A 17431-nucleotide genomic window follows, 5' to 3' on the forward strand; every position below is an offset into this window, starting at 1 on the left:
ATGGTTAACACAATAGGAAAGTAACGTTTGTGAGACCCAGACCCCATCGACACTTGGAAACGTCTTATATATGGGTCAGCGGCACATTTGATCAGAGGAGCGAGTGTTGTTGTCAAACCTGGCTCACACTGGAAATCACACGCAACTGAATTTCACTTTTCTTTTTCTAAGCTAAACTTATGTTGTGCTTTTCCTAAACACATTTCATTTATTTGATGCTAATGTAACCCTCGAGATACCGGGGTTATTCAACTTTGATATCACTATTTCTAAAGGTTGTAGCTTGAAAATGGATAAGAATAAACACCCACAGTGGAAGAGAAAACCCTTCAGAAGTTTGGGACGGGTGCAAGTTGGCTCATCTAACAGTGATGCAGACATAATAATAGCATCCACTGCCATTGGAGCTGTATTGTCGCCTGTGACTTGTGTGACATAGTACTACATCAGGCTTCTTATAGGCAGCTTGGTGAAACGTTGTCTGTCGCGACATTAAAGGGTTAAACACAGGGAGAAAATACACTAGCTGACAGCTACAAAGGTATAATTATGATGTCACTAACAATTATATATGAAGACTTTACAACAATATAACTTTGAAAATGCAGGCATGTGTATATTGAAATCACTTTTTCAATATTTTTTTTGTGCTTCAGTAGTGGAGGAGAAGAGAATACAGGCACCAGTTTCTGTCCTCTCCACTGTTGACTTTCAAGATGTTGTGATAAAAGATTGTTTGTTTTCAAGCAAAGCACATCAGGTCTAAAGATTATTATCCTTCACAGTGGCACATTTATTACCCACTGTGTATTTGTACTCAGACTAAAAGCGTTTTCTATTCACTTACCGAGACAGCCTGCTTAATGGCCAACGCACTTAGAAATAATCAACACGTGTCTTTGTGTTGCGCGGCGTTTTCAGGCCGGCGATGGGGAAAGTGTCGCTGCTGCTTAGGAGCACCTCAGTGTGGGGCTTCAGTCTCCTTATTCAGTCTTTATGTTCTCTCTGAATGAGTACACATCGAAGGACTGTGGGTTTGCACAGGTGCGTGGCTCAGATTTCTTCACACTCAAGGTCACGTCGAGGTCTAATGTGACACGGAAACATGACTTGACTAGGTGGGTCTTAGAAGTGTTGTGACTTTTGAACCCGTTTGACAGAGAAAAAGACAAATTATTGCCATCTAAAGCTTCATACTCGCACTGTGGTTGTATATTAGAGTGACAATAGACATCGTTGTCTGCCCCACTGATGTTAAACACAAGGCAGTTTCTGAACTTTCCTGCAGCGAGGGTGGAATGAAGTTATTTTCTTCACATGACAAACAAACGCAGAGGCTTAAAGGTTCATGCTCCAGGTGTTAACTGAGAGATTAGCAGCTCGGCCAGTCGGCTGTTAAAGCGGCTGAAGCTGACTCGTCATTAGACGATCGAGTTGATGGAACACAAGTACCTTGAAGGAAACCCACAGAATTGAAAAGCTCTCGGCTTCCTTGTGACATTAATCCAGGTTTATTATGACTAGTGGCGGGACTTTAACAAGCTAATAATGATCAATTAATTACAACAAAAAAACATAATAATATTATTGTATAATTTAAAGCATATGCTAAAAATTATTTTAAAGGATAATTTCTCTGTGTTAAAACATTTTTTTACAGGAGGTTTTGTTTTCCCCAGTGTTGCCTGTCTGTGTTCAATATAACTTGAAAAGTTATGGACAGATTTGGATGGAATTTTCAGGAGGTGATTCAATCATACATCAATTTTAAGCCATCAATTCAAGCCTTCCGAACACAAGATCTACACACTTTCAGAGTCCACACACTCTGGTGTTCTATGGGTCAGGATGCGGCGCCGTCACCACTGAGGCTTGGGTTCGAGTCCCGGTCACAGAATGACGTTTTAGCTCTTTCACAGATTCTTTATTGGCAAAGGTTTGTGCTTCATTTAGTATGAGAGCGACAGGTAGTGAGCGTCTCAGTTTTTAGAGAAAAGGGTTCATGTTGCGCATTTCACAAAACCCCCGCTCTATTTCTCAGAAGACTTGAGGAAGTGAAGTTGAAAGAAAATTCAGGTCTGATGAGGACAGAAGTGGACTTTCCTCTCATGCTAAATACCGTCTAGCTGACTTCATTGATCTTCTATTAATACATAAAAGCTCTTGATCACATCTCTGTGATCATGTGAGTCATCAAACTGTGGCGCGAAGTCGGCGGGAAGTGTGGTGGCTCTTCTGTTGAGGTGAACACATGCCAGGTTCTGTCATCCTCCCATCGACGCTTCACAGGAATCACATCACATATGCTGACTTTGCATTTTGACATATAAAAGAGATATTCACAGCAAGAGCCAAGCGTCTGTTTCACCACCTTCATGCTTCTCAAGGGCCATATTTTCATGCAGTTAAAACTAAAAAAGAGCTGAGCCAGAAGGAAGCTCCACCATTGTGTTGCATCTGATAGTGTGTGGTTTTGTTTCATGCAGTTAGGACCAAGATACTACAAGATAAATGCTTACAATTATTAAATGTTGCTTCACCGACTTGTGGATTTAGTTCACCAACAACTTATGAACTGACTGGCTAAATGACCCACCAACCGACTACATAACTGACTGACTCGCTGATGCACTAACTGATATACTGAGTCACCAGCAGGCATATCGACTGACCCACTGCGTGTGGTTGTGTTGTCGTGTGCCTGCGACACTGTTGGAAAGGAAACTGACACCAATGTTTTATCTTGTGAGCCTCACAACCACAGGAACTGCTGCCTCCTCTGTTCTCTTTAAAAAGCTGTAGTAATAAAAACAATGTTAATAACAATAAAACATGTTTCAAAAGAAGAATATGTTGTCATAAAAAAAAAAAGAAAAACACTCCAATTTATGATTAAGTATGTGACAATGCACACGTGTTTTTGAAAACACATTATTGACCCAAAATATAGATGTAAACCAAATACAAAATGTGTTTAGATTCCATCTCCCCGTAAAATAAAAAAAAATAATAATTTGATTAGATGCCCTTTATTAGTGCCACAGTGGCGAAATTTATGATTATTATTATTAACAACAACAACAATAATGATAATAATAAAATAGTAACAACAACAACAACAACAACAACAACAATAATAATAATACATTTGCATGTAAAACATTGCGGACATAAAAACAAATCCAAAAGAAGCAGCTTCGGCTGTTGATCTGCTGCTCTCCTAACATACAGGCGTTTCTGCTCCGTGTTGCCTCCTCTGCGATTGAGCAAGGCATTTCAACGATTCTGGTCTCCAGAGCTTTCACCAATACCATCCTGTTGCATCAGCCGCTCTCTTCATGCTCCATTATGTCTAAAGAACACCTCGGGGGGCCGGGGTTGACAGCTGGATCGCTGCTACTCAACCTGGGAAATTCACGACTCAGGGGTGCAGGGATGGTGGATGATCATATGTTTGTAGCAAAGATATATACTAGATATATACTATACTCTTCAAATCACAAGGCAGTGGAAACAAAAAAGGCGGAGAGATGCAACCTTTCCTTTGACACTTCACCACGTTTCAAAGTCAGTCACGCAATTTCTCTGCTTCATAATCATAATTTCAAAGCATGCAAAACACCTGCTTGTATTGCAGCAGTGTAGAATAGGTGTCAGCTACATTGCAGGGGGAAATCCACCACGTGGAAACCATGTTGTGAATTGAGTTTTTTTTTTCTTGTCTATTTCAAGCCATGAAACCACCCCGCCTCCACCTCCCCTCTAAAATGTCTTCAACTCCACCAGTCTCAGAAAACAATGTGTGCCCGACCTTTCTTTAAAACACATTAATAGCCTTAATTGTTGGGAAAGTGAAGCAAAGCTATTACTTAAAACAGGGGCAGAAAAAAAAGATTTTTCCTTTTGTGGTGGTATACAGTGGTGTTGGTTGCCATGCCGACTGCCAAAACAACTCAAAATCATTTTCAAAAGTTCCATAAGATGAAATTACATTTTGCTGAAGTGCTTTCATGAAAAACAGAACTGAATTTTCTCTCATGAACTGCAGATGTACATAAGGTGATTTTCACAAACACAATTCCTTGACTCAGGCTCACAATCCCGAAGGCAGAATTGAGGCGAGGATCTGTCTGGCTGAGGGCAAATGCGACGGCTGAGTGATGAAATGCAGCCAAACAAACACGTGACCACAGCTGAAGTGTAATTTCCCTGATGTCACCAAGCTTGGGAAAAACACTGACTTTCAAAAGAAGGAGATTACAGCAGTGGAGAGCTTCCACTCTTCTTCAGACGAAGGAAAGAATGTTGTTGTCCAGGAACTTTGGCCCTCTCGGATAACTGATGTGGCGCAAGGTCATAGTCATATAAAGACATTAGGGCGGTTGCCAGTGTGGAAGTGAGGTGACAAAGCAGCAAGTGACCCCTGGATCCAGCTGGAATTTGGAACACCACCAAAGTCTGCCCATCTATTTGTGAGGAGTTTGGCTAATAGACACACAGACGGATCAAAACAACAAAGTCTCCTTCGTTGAGGACCAGAATTTTTTTTAAATTTTTTTTAAAAGAAGCAGCTTCATGGCAAGTAAACAACCCACAACAACATTGCAACTGTGGTGGCTGCTAAATAAGCCACTAACAGTAGCTTTCCCCACCTGGGTTCGGTCCCTGTTTGCCGCGAGGCAATACATTTTTTTGTAGCATCAGTTCTTAACCGCTGTTTGGACTGGTCACGTGGAACTAGCTTCTTGGCGGAAGTGTGGGCTCGCTGGGCTCATTTCCAGTTTTGGAAAGTTAAAAGTGAAGTAGCACCCTGTAAAACATCCCATAAATAAATAACGTGAATCCAATTTAGGTCTTGTCAGAGCATCAACTATTTAATATTCAATGTGATGTTAGATAAATAAATCAAGCGATGCACGACAGATGATGAATTCGATGGAAGCAAAATTAAATGTTCACATGTAGCTTCTTGTGGGCGCCAGACTGAAACTGAGGGATGAAGGTGAACACATGAAAGCGCCTCACAAAGGCTCACACACACACACACACACACACACACACACCTCTGAGTCATTACGACTTCAAACGCCCGTGTGTGATTCGTCATGCTCCTCGGGCCTCGCCTGCAAGTTGACCGGCTCTTTGCAAATGATAATAATTACACACCAAAAAAAAGAGCCACTGATCTTTTACATCCGAGCAAATGTGCTGGCTAATGTGAAGGTCTTCATCATCATCATCCTCTGATTGGTCTCTCTATTCTAGTGGCCGGTATATGGCTCTTCAAACAACAGGCTAGTGTTTGGACAAGCCAATACCTCCCTCTCAACGTCACTGGACCAGGAGCCTGACAGCAGCCCAGTTTGGCGCCGGCCGCTCTATATGGTTTAATGACCGTCGCCTGAATGTGTCAAAAGCCGTGGCAGCTGAGGAGGTGGGGGGCGCCGCAGCACACGACCCCCTTTATGGATATTTCAGACTGCCATGTAAACAGGGGGGAACGCAAGTGAGTGAAAGCGAGAGCAGCTGTCGCGTGACCAGAATCCAGCTGGAGCCAGGTGAGCCACCGTTTCTCCTTACTGAGGTTCACCACCTTCAGAAATATGCGAGCATGAATGTTGGCCGGAGGAAGTGATGCATTCAGATTCAATTTCAAGTCCAGGGGGGGGGGGGATTGTAGAGTGAGTGGAGAGAAAGTAAATAAATAAAATTGATTGAAAAAAATATGTTGCTTGTTTGAAGGCAGAGTGATCACAATTCAAGTATCAAGCTTTATATATGTATGGTATTTCAAAATAATATATGAATAAATAAAAACTAAATATATATTTTATTTTGAATGTACCCATTTCATTTTTGTAATATAAAAAAAAAATCTGCATCAGTTTAGGGGTATTGTTTTTGTCCTTTATTAAGAACAAAAATCACATAAATATGAACCAAACCCGAACAAACATTTTAATCCCCACATTTGCGGTGGCATCCTCGGTGAGTTACTCCAGTAGTGCTATTTAGGGGGAAGTTCTGAGGCGGACCTGGGTCACTCTTGAGTGTGCTGGTCTGGCAGGTGACCTGGGGTGTGGGAGGAGGTTTCTGGGGAGTCTGCTGCCCTTCAACCCTCCACAAAGTGGAGCTTGGTCAAAAGCATTATGGAACAGTCACTGGTATATGTGGCATGGAAATCACTTGAATCACTTCAGTCAAACTCAAGAACTGTGGTCCATATCCAGGTCTAGATGCAGAAATATTTGGCCCATCTACTTTATATGGTCTGACATTAAATTGAGGGTGGTAGGGGACTAAAAAGAACAAAAAAAAAAGATGTTTGGAGGAAATATCAAATTATAGTTTGTTGTTGTAATAAAAAAAACAAAAAACAAAACATTTTCCATAATAATAATAATAATATGAGCCACAAAATTGGTGATCTTCTTATTAAAAAAACAAAATGCAGACACCAACAATTCTGCACAACAGCGCTGAGAATAAACCCAAATTGCAGCTGACCAAGTTTCCATGCTGAAAATTTCTCAGTAAATTTGCGGTTATGCAGCTCCCTGTCAAAAGAGGAAGTTGTCAAGGTACTTATTTAGCTGGCGGCCCTCTAGTTTCATCAAAGAGTGGGGGATAGTCGAATAAACATCAGTCTGCTCTCGACATGACGGGTAAGGAAATCATGTCTTGATATTACATGGGAAAATTTAACAAATCAATCTGGATATATATATTCAATAGTGCATATTTGGGGCCTGATGTCAGATCTAATGTATTTCATCGGCTGCTTTGATGCAGAAAAAAAGAGCTTTTCATCTCATGTATTTTAGCATCTAATTTTTTATATTTTACGGAAGAGCTCTGGATTTTATTCAAACACAGATACAGGCTGAAAATATTAAAATGCAAGCGCAGAACTGGACAAGCTCATTTCCTCAGTGGGGTTAAACCATTCCACCTAAAAGGTTTATGAGAGGTTTTCATAAGTCACTGCTATTTGCACGAAGGCTTTCACGGAACGATGTTTATGGCACAGAGGAAGCTGCAATATAGTGTTATGATGTGAACATTCGTCTGACAATATGTCTCATTGTAAAATATCTGATTGCTAAATGTCTCTTGTGTAATGTCTTACAGGAACTTCTTGAGTAAAAATAGAATAATAACTAATAATAATAAAGAAAAAAAAATTTTTTTAAAGAATAGACAAAAATAATGAGTAAAAACAGAAAAATGAAACCTCACATCACTTTAAAACCGAGAGCGCCCCCTTCTGAGCTCTAAAAATGAGGTCACTGTTTCATGAAGCCTCATCCGGATCCTCTGCTCCTCATCTGTCACTGAAATCTGTGAGCAAATCCCTTTAGTTTACCGGCCAAAGTGTCTACAGAATAAATCATGGGACAATAGATCAGAATATAGTGCTGTCCACTGTGCTAATCTCTTTTCACTCTCTCTTATCAGCAGAGCTCTGAGCCCTGGAGGGAAGGATGAGTGTTGGTTTATCAGAGTGGACAAGAAAACTGCACTGTCTCACTGGGTTTGTTCCAGGCTGCTGACCCAGCAAGAAACCTCGGTCTCCTGTGGTGCTAACTGCCTGTCAGATCAAACCTCCTGGTACGCTGGACCCGTCACCGCCGCCCCCCCCCCCCACGCCCCTCCACCTCTCCTGGGTGAAGGACATAATGTGACATGTCTCTTGCTGCCTGACCGGCTGAGTTACACGATGACCACCATGCAGGTTTGCCACTCAGGACTGTGTCTGTCCGTCTACGTCATCACCTTCCTTCTGGGCTTCCCGTCCAACATCCTGGCCCTCTACACTTTCTCCAAGAAAATCAAGCACAAGCCCACCCCGATCGACATTCTCCTCCTCAACCTGACCATATCGGACCTCCTCTTCCTCCTCTTTTTGCCCTTTAAAATGCACGAGGCGTCCAACAACATGCACTGGGCGCTGCCGTATGCCCTCTGTCCTCTGTCTGGCTTCATCTTCTTCATGACCATTTATAACAGCACCTTCTTCTTGACTGCCATCAGCGTGGAGCGCTACCTGGGCGTGGCTTTTCCCATCCAGCACACCCTCAAACGCCGACCACTGTACGCCATCGCCGCGAGCGTCTTCTTCTGGATTTTCTCCGTCAGCCAGCTCAGCATTGTTTTCATCATTCCCTTCGTTGGCGGCGAACAAGCTGAGATCAACTCGAATGCCTCCTCAGCCCACCACAACAGCAGCGCTGCTGGTGCCACGGAAAGAACAGTGTGTTACGAGAACTTCACTGACACGCAGCTGCATATCCTCCTGCCTGTTCGGCTGGAGCTCTGCATCGTCCTCTTTTTCATCCCCTTTCTCATCTCAAGTTTCTGCTACATCAACTTCATCAGGATTCTGTCAAAGCTGCACCACATAGACAGACGGAGGAAGCTGCGAGCTATCGGCATGGCCTTAGGGACTCTGCTGGTCTTCGCCGTTTGCTTCGGCCCCTATAACATCTCACACATCGTGGGTTTTGTGACTAAGAAAAGCCCTCACTGGCGGGACACCGCTCTCCTCCTCAGCACCTTCAACACCTGTCTGGACCCCTTGATTTTCTACTTTTCCTCCTCGGCAATGAGAGGCAACGTGGGGAGCGTGGTGCAAGGGATTAGGAGTCGGCTCAACAGGTGCTTGCCGCGTCACGTTTGCTGGGACTCGAAGAAGAATATTAACAAGACGGCGAGAGATAAGGAACACAAACAAGAGACGATCAATGAACTGAGCTGAGCCTGCTTAAGCTGCGAATTTGTTCCTCGTCCTGGAAGCAGGAAATTACCGTCATGTTTTGGCTTTGCCACGTGAGGGGAACGCTTGACATTTCCAGTCCTCGCTTTCCCTCAGACAGACAAGGACACAACCATCCAGTGGGATTTGCTGAAATGCAAAAACCTACTGGTCAGAATCAAGTGACCTCAATAAATGTAAATACAAAACAAGACAAATGTGAACTTTTCATAGAATGCAGTACTTTTTGTCTATATGTATATGCACTAATGTGATGGAAATACTGTCTTACGACTACAGGAACTGCAGTTTTAATTTGAATTACCATTTACAGTGGAATGCCCACCGGATCAGGGAATCATGTCAAAGCACATTGTGTCGATAAACAAGATGCCGACGGCCACAAAAGCTATTCTCACACTTGCCCTGCCTGAATATAAACAATGTCGAAAAGTATGTTGTCCTTTTGCAGCTAGAAAGACTTCTGGATGAAGCGGAAACAGAAAGAAGGTATTGGTTTCTTTGGTCAATACTTCCACTTCCTGTTACAGAACCAGGATGTCCGTACAAATATACAAAAATGTATCACATGGCGACATTTATTACAATGTAGTTACACTTGTAAATAAAAACCCCTCCAAAATCTAAACTTGTTTTCTGTTTACTCTTTTATAAAAGCAATCTCTGGCCTTGTTGCGATCAATGCTGAGAAGCGGGAACCGAAAACCCGCCAAGAACTCCGATCAAGATCACACAAACACAAACATAGCTATCACACAAGCGAGGCTCGGCCATAATCCTGTTTCCTACGGATTAGCACTGTGTGGAGCTCGAGCTGATCGCTATCCATTTGACAGGTGGATCATGCATGACGTATTCATTTTGACACACACAGTCCAGAGTGTTCGGAGGTAAGCAGCCGCGGACGCACAATCCAGGGATACACAAAAACGAGCTAGTCAGCGGCAGAGAAAAGGTCCCTAAAGATAGCGGCTTTGATGTGCAGAAAGGCTGTCAATATAAGATGCAGAGCATGTAGAATAATAACACGGTTTCATGATAATAGGCATTATACCGAGTCTCTGGGGGACCTTTGAGTAAAGGATGTTCCAGCGGCTAATGAAGTCCTGAGCTATACGACCCACTTCCTGCATTTAGACACTATTAAATTCGCTAGCTTTAAATGCATTTATTAATTCTTCAACATGTATTTACCATAGTTAGTGCTGTTATTTACCTTTATGTTATTCGTAACAACATTGCAGAGAAGGCTGTCTTTGAAAACGGCAATAAAATAATCATAATAACACTTTGAAGGGGGCGACACTTGTGTTTTAAATGAATAAGTATGTGAACACAACTTTTCTTTAATTCATCCAACTGCCACTTTATGCACTCAGAACTCAGATAAATCTGAGAAACAGCCCATTTTTTTGTTTGACTTCCCACTTACCAAGGCCTTTTACTGGAAGACGGTGGTTAGTCATCGAGTCATTGTTGACTTTTTCCTGTCATTGTGCGACACAAAAGGAGGTTGAGTGATAGTGAAAACAAGAGTCTTGCACGTGTGTGACTGCGTGAGGTGTTTGCTTTTTTTTTTTTTTTTTTATCCTCACATGATGTTAATTAAATATTCCCTCCGACAACGTCCTGTTATGCAGGATGTGTGCTCTCGCATTCAAACAAAAACACTGATATCAGTGACAGGAAATAATACTTGTAAAACAATATATAAAAATGCGCCTGGAAAGAGAAAATATAAATAAATAAAGGCTGAGGCTGGGCTTTATCGTCTTTCCTTGACAGAATACATCGAGCCCTTTGCACCAGCCTTGGTGGATGGATGTTTGCCTCCTCAATGGGAGGCGAAGGTGTTTAAACATCGATCGGACAAAATCATTAATTTGTTCAAGTATGCACTGTTCCGGCCAATCTGTTGCTCCGAGCGATCGATGTTTGACCCATATTAACAGTCAAGAGGTGCAAATACGGAGACATAGACTGGGGGAGGAGAAATGATCCTCAGGATTTGCACGGCTACAAGGAAATAAAAGAAAGATTTAATTATAAAAAATATCAGAAGACTTCGTCCATTTGATGAAACAGTCGAGCATATATTATAATTCATTTTTTTCCTCTCAGACACATTCAATTTCAGGGTAGGTTATGAGTTATCAACAGGATTTGTTGGTCATTTTTGATTCAGTGACAAGGTCCATTTGGCCCCACAGAACAAAGCTCTCCAACTGTCAAGTGAGTGTAAAGTGAGCATCAGGTCCCCTGAGACAACATGGTTCTCACTCTGATAAAGGTCTTCAAGCTGGACACTTTCTTGGGCTCATGCTCTCCAGTCAGGGATGGATGGAGCGTGAGATTCATAGATGCATTGGTGCAGCCTCTTTGGTCATATGAGCACGACATGACTTGACTGTGGTGAAAACACAGCTGAACCATGGGGAAGCTCCTTCACTCAACTATAAAAACAAGCATACAGTAGGCAAAAAAATGAGGATGCAAGCAACTGTTAGTTTTTCGGGCTGTGTCTGATCTGTACTTTGAGATAATGTAAGCGTGGCGATCCATAAGCGGTTCCCAGTCGAGCATCACAGGAAGCTAAAGGTGTGTTTCCACTGGTTCGTCTTGGGAGTTGCCCATATGACATAAAAAAGGGGGTGAAATAACCGATCCAGACTATGGATGAATTCCAATTCCTCCAGTCCTTAACCCTCAACCTCAGCTATCAATACAAATGGGACACCCCTTAACTGCAGATACGTCCTCAGACTGTGGAGGGCAGCATTGCACAAAAGCAGCATTCAGTCTGCCAATGAAGAAGGAGAAGAAGATTGTAGAGTGGTTTTCATAATATTTATAAATACATATTATTAATAATTTAATATGAATATTTCATAATATTCTATATTTATTCTCCATTGTCAAAGAACATGCATTCAATAGTAGCTTGCATTCTCTGCTGCTGACGGCATTTTTTTTAAAGCCTGGAACTACACCTCATTCCCAAGGTCGGTGCCTGCGGAGCTCAAAATGGAGGAAGAAGTTGGGCAGTTGGTCGTACCGAGTTGGCTTAATGGACAGAAGAACAAGATTTGAGGCAGACATTAATGGGGTCTCCATCCACCTGTTGTTGTTTGAATTTTCACAAATAGCAAAAATAAAACATCTGTGCGGGCATCAGAAACTTTTTTTTGAAACCGGTATGGAAAATAAATGGATAAAAATACGTGTGGCTCAGTGTGGCTATAACTTAAACAGCAAAAACATGTCAGTCCAGTGCGCTGTTTATCTTGTGGCAAAGAGAGAGAGACGCTCACTGTTGACATCAACTCATGGCGCACTCTACTCACGTGCGTTTTCTTCTTGGCAATTTGCTAAAAATGCTAAAAATGTTGAGCATTTGGATGGAAACTCCATTATTGTTGATGACAAGTATCGATCGAAAGTATGGAAAACAACAAATAAAAAGGTCAAATATGAGCGAAATGAAAGCATGGACAAATGAGAAGCTGAAGGCATCTCTTGCACTCCCTGAAGAGGGTGATGTCCAGAAGAAGCTCGAGGAGCGTGCTGCTGATCAGTTCCAAAACACTTTGGAGATGTAGTGACACAAACACCAGAGGTGCCGCCAGAAAGTTGAGGAAGTAGTGCGACCAAATGGAGACCTTTGAGTCCAGCATTTCTATTGCCTTCACATAAACGAGGTTCCGAGGTGGAGGTTTGTCTGGCTCTCTTTTCCATTAGTGCTGCCCTCTTAACCTCCACTTTACTGATTCTGGTGTGACATGAATGTTACCTCAAATATCCAGAGAATAAATTCTTAAAAATGTCATTTATGAAAAAAAAACAAACTTTACAACCTGCCACATAATTCAAATCATTGCTGCAGACCTCCAAATGTGGGCGTCACATAACATCAAGCACGTGGTCATGCATGATGAATACAGAGAAAACGGCGTTTGATGAATAATTTAGCTCAAACTATGATTCAATATTGATGCTTGGCCTCAGTATGGTATTATTAAGCAAAATTCATCTTAAAAGCGTTGAATATAATTCAACCGTCGCGCGTTCTTCTGATGAAACTAATTAATTCTCACTTGGATTCAGTCTGAAATGATTCCATGAACTCGGCTTTATTTTCAAGCCACATTCAGATCTGGGCCGTTCCAGACCTGACTCACCTCGGAGAGTCCAATTCATCGCAACTGCTGTATTATTCAAGGCCATCTGTCTCTTCGAAGTGACACAGAAAGGAGTGAAAACAAACAAAGACCTTTTTTTTTTTTTTCCCCACGAAAATGATCATTTGAATTCGACCTGAGAGGAAAGAAAATAAGAAGCGAAGCGTTCCTGTGTGGCGGGTGATTTATTTTGCCTAATTAAAGGAAGAAAGGTTGCGATGGATTCTGCTTTATTTGTATTATTCCTGGTATCAAAACAAACACCTTAGTCACTGGGAGGGTGAAAAATGAAGCAGTTGTGTGACAAATCGTTGTTAATACAATTGTTTGTTTTGAATACATTTTTTCTTTTATGAACAGATGGAAGAAAAAAAAACGTGATAAATGTGGAAAATGTAACTTGCAATGCAATACATGACTTATTTAAAGATACAAATCAAATACTATGTGGGCAATTCATGAGCACAGTAATTGGGGCAGTAATTTATACTAGAAAATATTTACAAGAAATATTTAAGTAATATAACATTGATGATTCACAAATTATGAAGAGGATTCAATGAATGTGTGGCGATGAATTAAGGCCCATTGATGTTAAACGGATACAGACGAAGCCTTCGTTCATCTCCTCTGTATTTCTACACACAAAGCTTACGGATACAGACCAAATGGAGGAGTAGCACCGAAAACCATGGGGGGCAGTGTTGCTCTTACTACCCGATATGTAGCACCAATGAGACACAAAGTAGACATAACAATGGCGGAAATTCTCCGTCCTTCAGTCGCGATATATTTAACGTCCTCACCGACCACTTCCTCCCACAACGCTGCCTCAGTTTCATTTTCCATGCAAGAGGTACATAGTCAATCATTTGTCCACAGTCGCCATGTTGGTTTTGGAGTTTGTCGTCAGAAACTTCTGACTCTGGACTGCGCCCCCTGGTGGATATATTGGTGAATAGCGATACCAAAAGACACATGGAAGTATGTGACCATTGCTTTCAATGGACGGGGACAATTTCGTATGGACCATAAATGTTCTTTTATCATACAGCGAGAGTAATAGTAACGGAAGACGCGAAGAAGAATGAAAGTAAAGATGGAATACATGTGTCATCCTGCGGTGAAGAAGAGAGTGCAGGTAGGGTGGCGACACCTGACAGGAGTGATACGTGAAAGATGATCTGCTTTCCTTTCATTACACTATTATTAAACTAATATGTGAAGTGGAAGCCAATATGAATTTAAATAAGTTCAATACTTTTTTATTTGGGCGATGGGGTTCTGAGAAGATTCCATGGATAGAAAGCAGAGTGTCGGAGAGGATGATGCTTAGGCTTTCATCGAGAGAGACCAGGAAGGACCAGACCAAGTTAGGGAGGCCATGTTCATATTTGGACTAGTGAAGAGGAGGATGAGGGAGGTTGGAGATGAAGAGTGGCATTAGAAGTGTTATGTTATGTTTAAGTTATTACTGCATTTGAAAGTTATTCTTCAGATAGTTGCATCTGTCCACTGACCTTTTTCAACCAGTCCAAAGCCCACTGAAGTGGCCCCTGCTGTCAGCGTCCATCATGTGCAAACACCCGGTGACTCCTCCGCCTCATGATGTCCAGCGTCCAGCGTGATGTCAGCGGGGTTTCCTCAGCGCGCTGTGAGGTCCAGGCTTCACGGCTGCCAGGTGATCAATACGTCCACCTGTGGTGAGTCCGCTGGAAACAATGCGGTGACTGAAAAGTGAGGAACAGGAACAGAACATAAATGATTTGATGGAGTAAAAGTACTGTGTGCTTCTAATAAGGGATGATGGTGGTGTAGTGCCCAGTCAGTCAGCTTCAGTAGAGTTTGGCGCAAGTGTCTCTGCGGCCCCTGATGCTTTGGCTCGCATCAACACAAAGCGAGGACCAGCAAGGAGCCCTCATGAATAAGAGCCAAATATCTGTTCTCCAGACTTCACACCGAAGGCTGTCTTGAGGCTGACGGAACTAGTTTCCTGCCCCTTTTAGGTTTTTTTCCTCCCTTTACTATAAGCCTGCTGGTCTGCACAGATTTGGAGCCTCCAGCCGCTGGTCCTGCTGCGTTTACCTTCATGCTGGACTCGCTCCTTCTCTCATGGATGCTTCCTCCAGCGTTCTTGAATTCACTCCCGTTCAATACATTCAACTACAGGCTTTTCTTTCTGATATTTTTGCACCTAAATCACATTTAAAATTCCAGTTGGAAAAGACGTAGAATGAAACAAATCAATATACAAACCAGATCAGATTATTTTAGGTGCATTCATTATGAAGTAATGACCTATATATACCTATATTTTGATACATTTTATTTCATTCTGTATTTAGACATATATTTATTTTTATTGTGGCAGGATTTTAGACAGAAAATAATACTTATTCAGTACTTTTTCACTTTGTTTAATTAATGTTTTTTCTGAGTCTCTTGTAATCCTTTTTTTTTTTTTCCGTTTTTTTTTGTTTTTTATTTCAGCAAAAATTTTACTTGTGTGTTGGCACCTGTTTTCCTGGACTTTTACTGATTAAATCAAATATTTTAATATTTTATTTTAGATTTTGTATTTTAATATCTTGCTTTTTCATTTCATTATTCCCCAAAAAAGTTTTGTAGTAGCAATTTTATTTTGAAAACACAATTATAATAACAACATGTATGTTGGACAACACTAAATACTCCTTTGGAAAGGGCTACATGTGGAGCGGGCTCAGCTACTCTGCCGCACACTGAGCAACAATAGCATATAAAAGACAAGGCAACACCACCTCTGGGAATCTTCTGTTTTGGGTTGAGCTCCACAAACAGAGCCGGAATGAACCACTCCCACAAACTCCGGTAAATGCCCCCTTTCATGCAGCGCTCGTGACAATGCTTTGCCTTTTGGCTCAGCTCTTTCTATACCTGATAGATACAGAACTCCAGTGCGCTTGTGATCTTCGAAACAGGACATTACAGGTCCGAACTCCTGAAGCTCATATTATTAAAATGAGAAAAAAAAAATTAACATGAAGTTCACAACTGAACTCAGAAGGGTCAAATGCAACTGAGGCATTTGACATAACCCTCATAGAAAGTATCGTCATATTATTGGCGTTTCAAACATCGTATAATCCAATGAGCTTCAGGGATTTGCTCAATTGTTTCTTTTTTCATAAGCAGCTCTTAGTATGCAGACGCTCTGGATATTTTCTCTTGGCAGCCTGACTGAGTTTAATGAGTGACTGAATGAATAATGGATTCAGATCAGTGTCTTCTGGGTGAAGAGATCTTTGTAGGGCAAGGTGAATCTGTCATAACACGAGTTTGAGAAAAACACGGCGGGTAGCACAAGTCATGCATAATTGGTTGGAGAATGAACTGAGTCACCACTTCTCTGAATGAAGCGGGGAAAGTTTTATCATTAAAAAAACACAACTTGGATGAGAAGTATCGCAGTTGTTGGATAAGGTTACAGAAGTGTCGTCCGACAACAAGTCAACTTCCTGAAGTGTCTGTTGTTTGACTGGGATGGAGGGCCGATGCTGCTTCTCCGTCAAGCTTTAGAAAAATTATTCAGAAATTAGGTCTTTTATTAATAAAAAAAGCAATTATTTCATTTAAAAAAATCTGCTCTGTCGAAGTGCTTCTCAGAAGAATCTGAGAATAACAACTTCCTCAGTGCCCAGCTGAGACCACTGTCAAGATAAGCAATAAAAAATGATAACAACAATGCGTCTGGGAATTTCATTTAAAATTCCAGCTCTCTTTATTACAAAAAAAAAAGTATTTTAAGGAGCGCAAACAAAAGCGTTCAGTTCTCAGCAGGACACGGAAGCTGCTGCTGCTGTCTGTCTTGACCTCACCTCCTTCCTCAGGAGATGAAACAAACAGCTCACACACACACAGTTGAACCTGACAGCAGCCAACTATTATAAGCAATAGCTATTATTAAAAAACAGATGCTCTTCATTTTTCAGCTTCCGAATGAGACACTTTCCATCACTCGGTATTCCGGGAGGCAGAGGACTTAATGAACGCGTCACATGACCTGGCCCCATCACACAGCTCTGTCATGTTCCCAAAGCTGCTGCACGGCCCACACTGTCTCTGTTAAGACGCACATTTGGAACTCCACTGCGCCGCTTCCCCGCCGAGCCGCAAGTGGATTATAAATCAGCGCCGATTCGCCAGCTGTTGGTGTCACTCGGTGAGAGTTCCACATTCGTCAAATCTCGCCACCGAAACTATTTATTATGCCTCCGTTGATTGACGGGAAAGGCGCCAGGCGTGGGCTCCGGGATTCAGAGGAGGATGTGTCGCGGGTTTTTTTTTTTGGTGGCGGTGAGAAGTGGGCGACTTAAGTGTTGCGGGAAAGATGCTGCCTTTTGCGTCGCCTCGGTCATTGGAGTGTTCCAGCTGATCCTCTGTTGCAGTTAGCCTCTTGTGGTGAGCGACGGGACGCCATCTGCCAACACAACCAACA

At 42.0% G+C, this 17431-nt stretch overlaps 1 protein-coding gene across 1 annotated transcript; it reads left to right on the forward strand.

Annotated features, from left to right (window-relative positions):
• Positions 1-7681: 7681 nt before the first annotated feature.
• LOC128768425 (free fatty acid receptor 2-like) lies at positions 7682-9385 on the forward strand. The gene has a single exon (XM_053881307.1). The coding sequence runs from the start codon at positions 7721-7723 to the stop codon at positions 8756-8758; it is 1038 nt and encodes a 345-aa protein (XP_053737282.1). The 5' UTR covers positions 7682-7720; the 3' UTR covers positions 8759-9385.
• Positions 9386-17431: the final 8046 nt, after the last annotated feature.

Source organism: Synchiropus splendidus, chromosome 12, assembly GCF_027744825.2.
Source record: "Synchiropus splendidus isolate RoL2022-P1 chromosome 12, RoL_Sspl_1.0, whole genome shotgun sequence".
NCBI classification, from domain to species: domain Eukaryota; kingdom Metazoa; phylum Chordata; class Actinopteri; order Syngnathiformes; family Callionymidae; genus Synchiropus; species Synchiropus splendidus.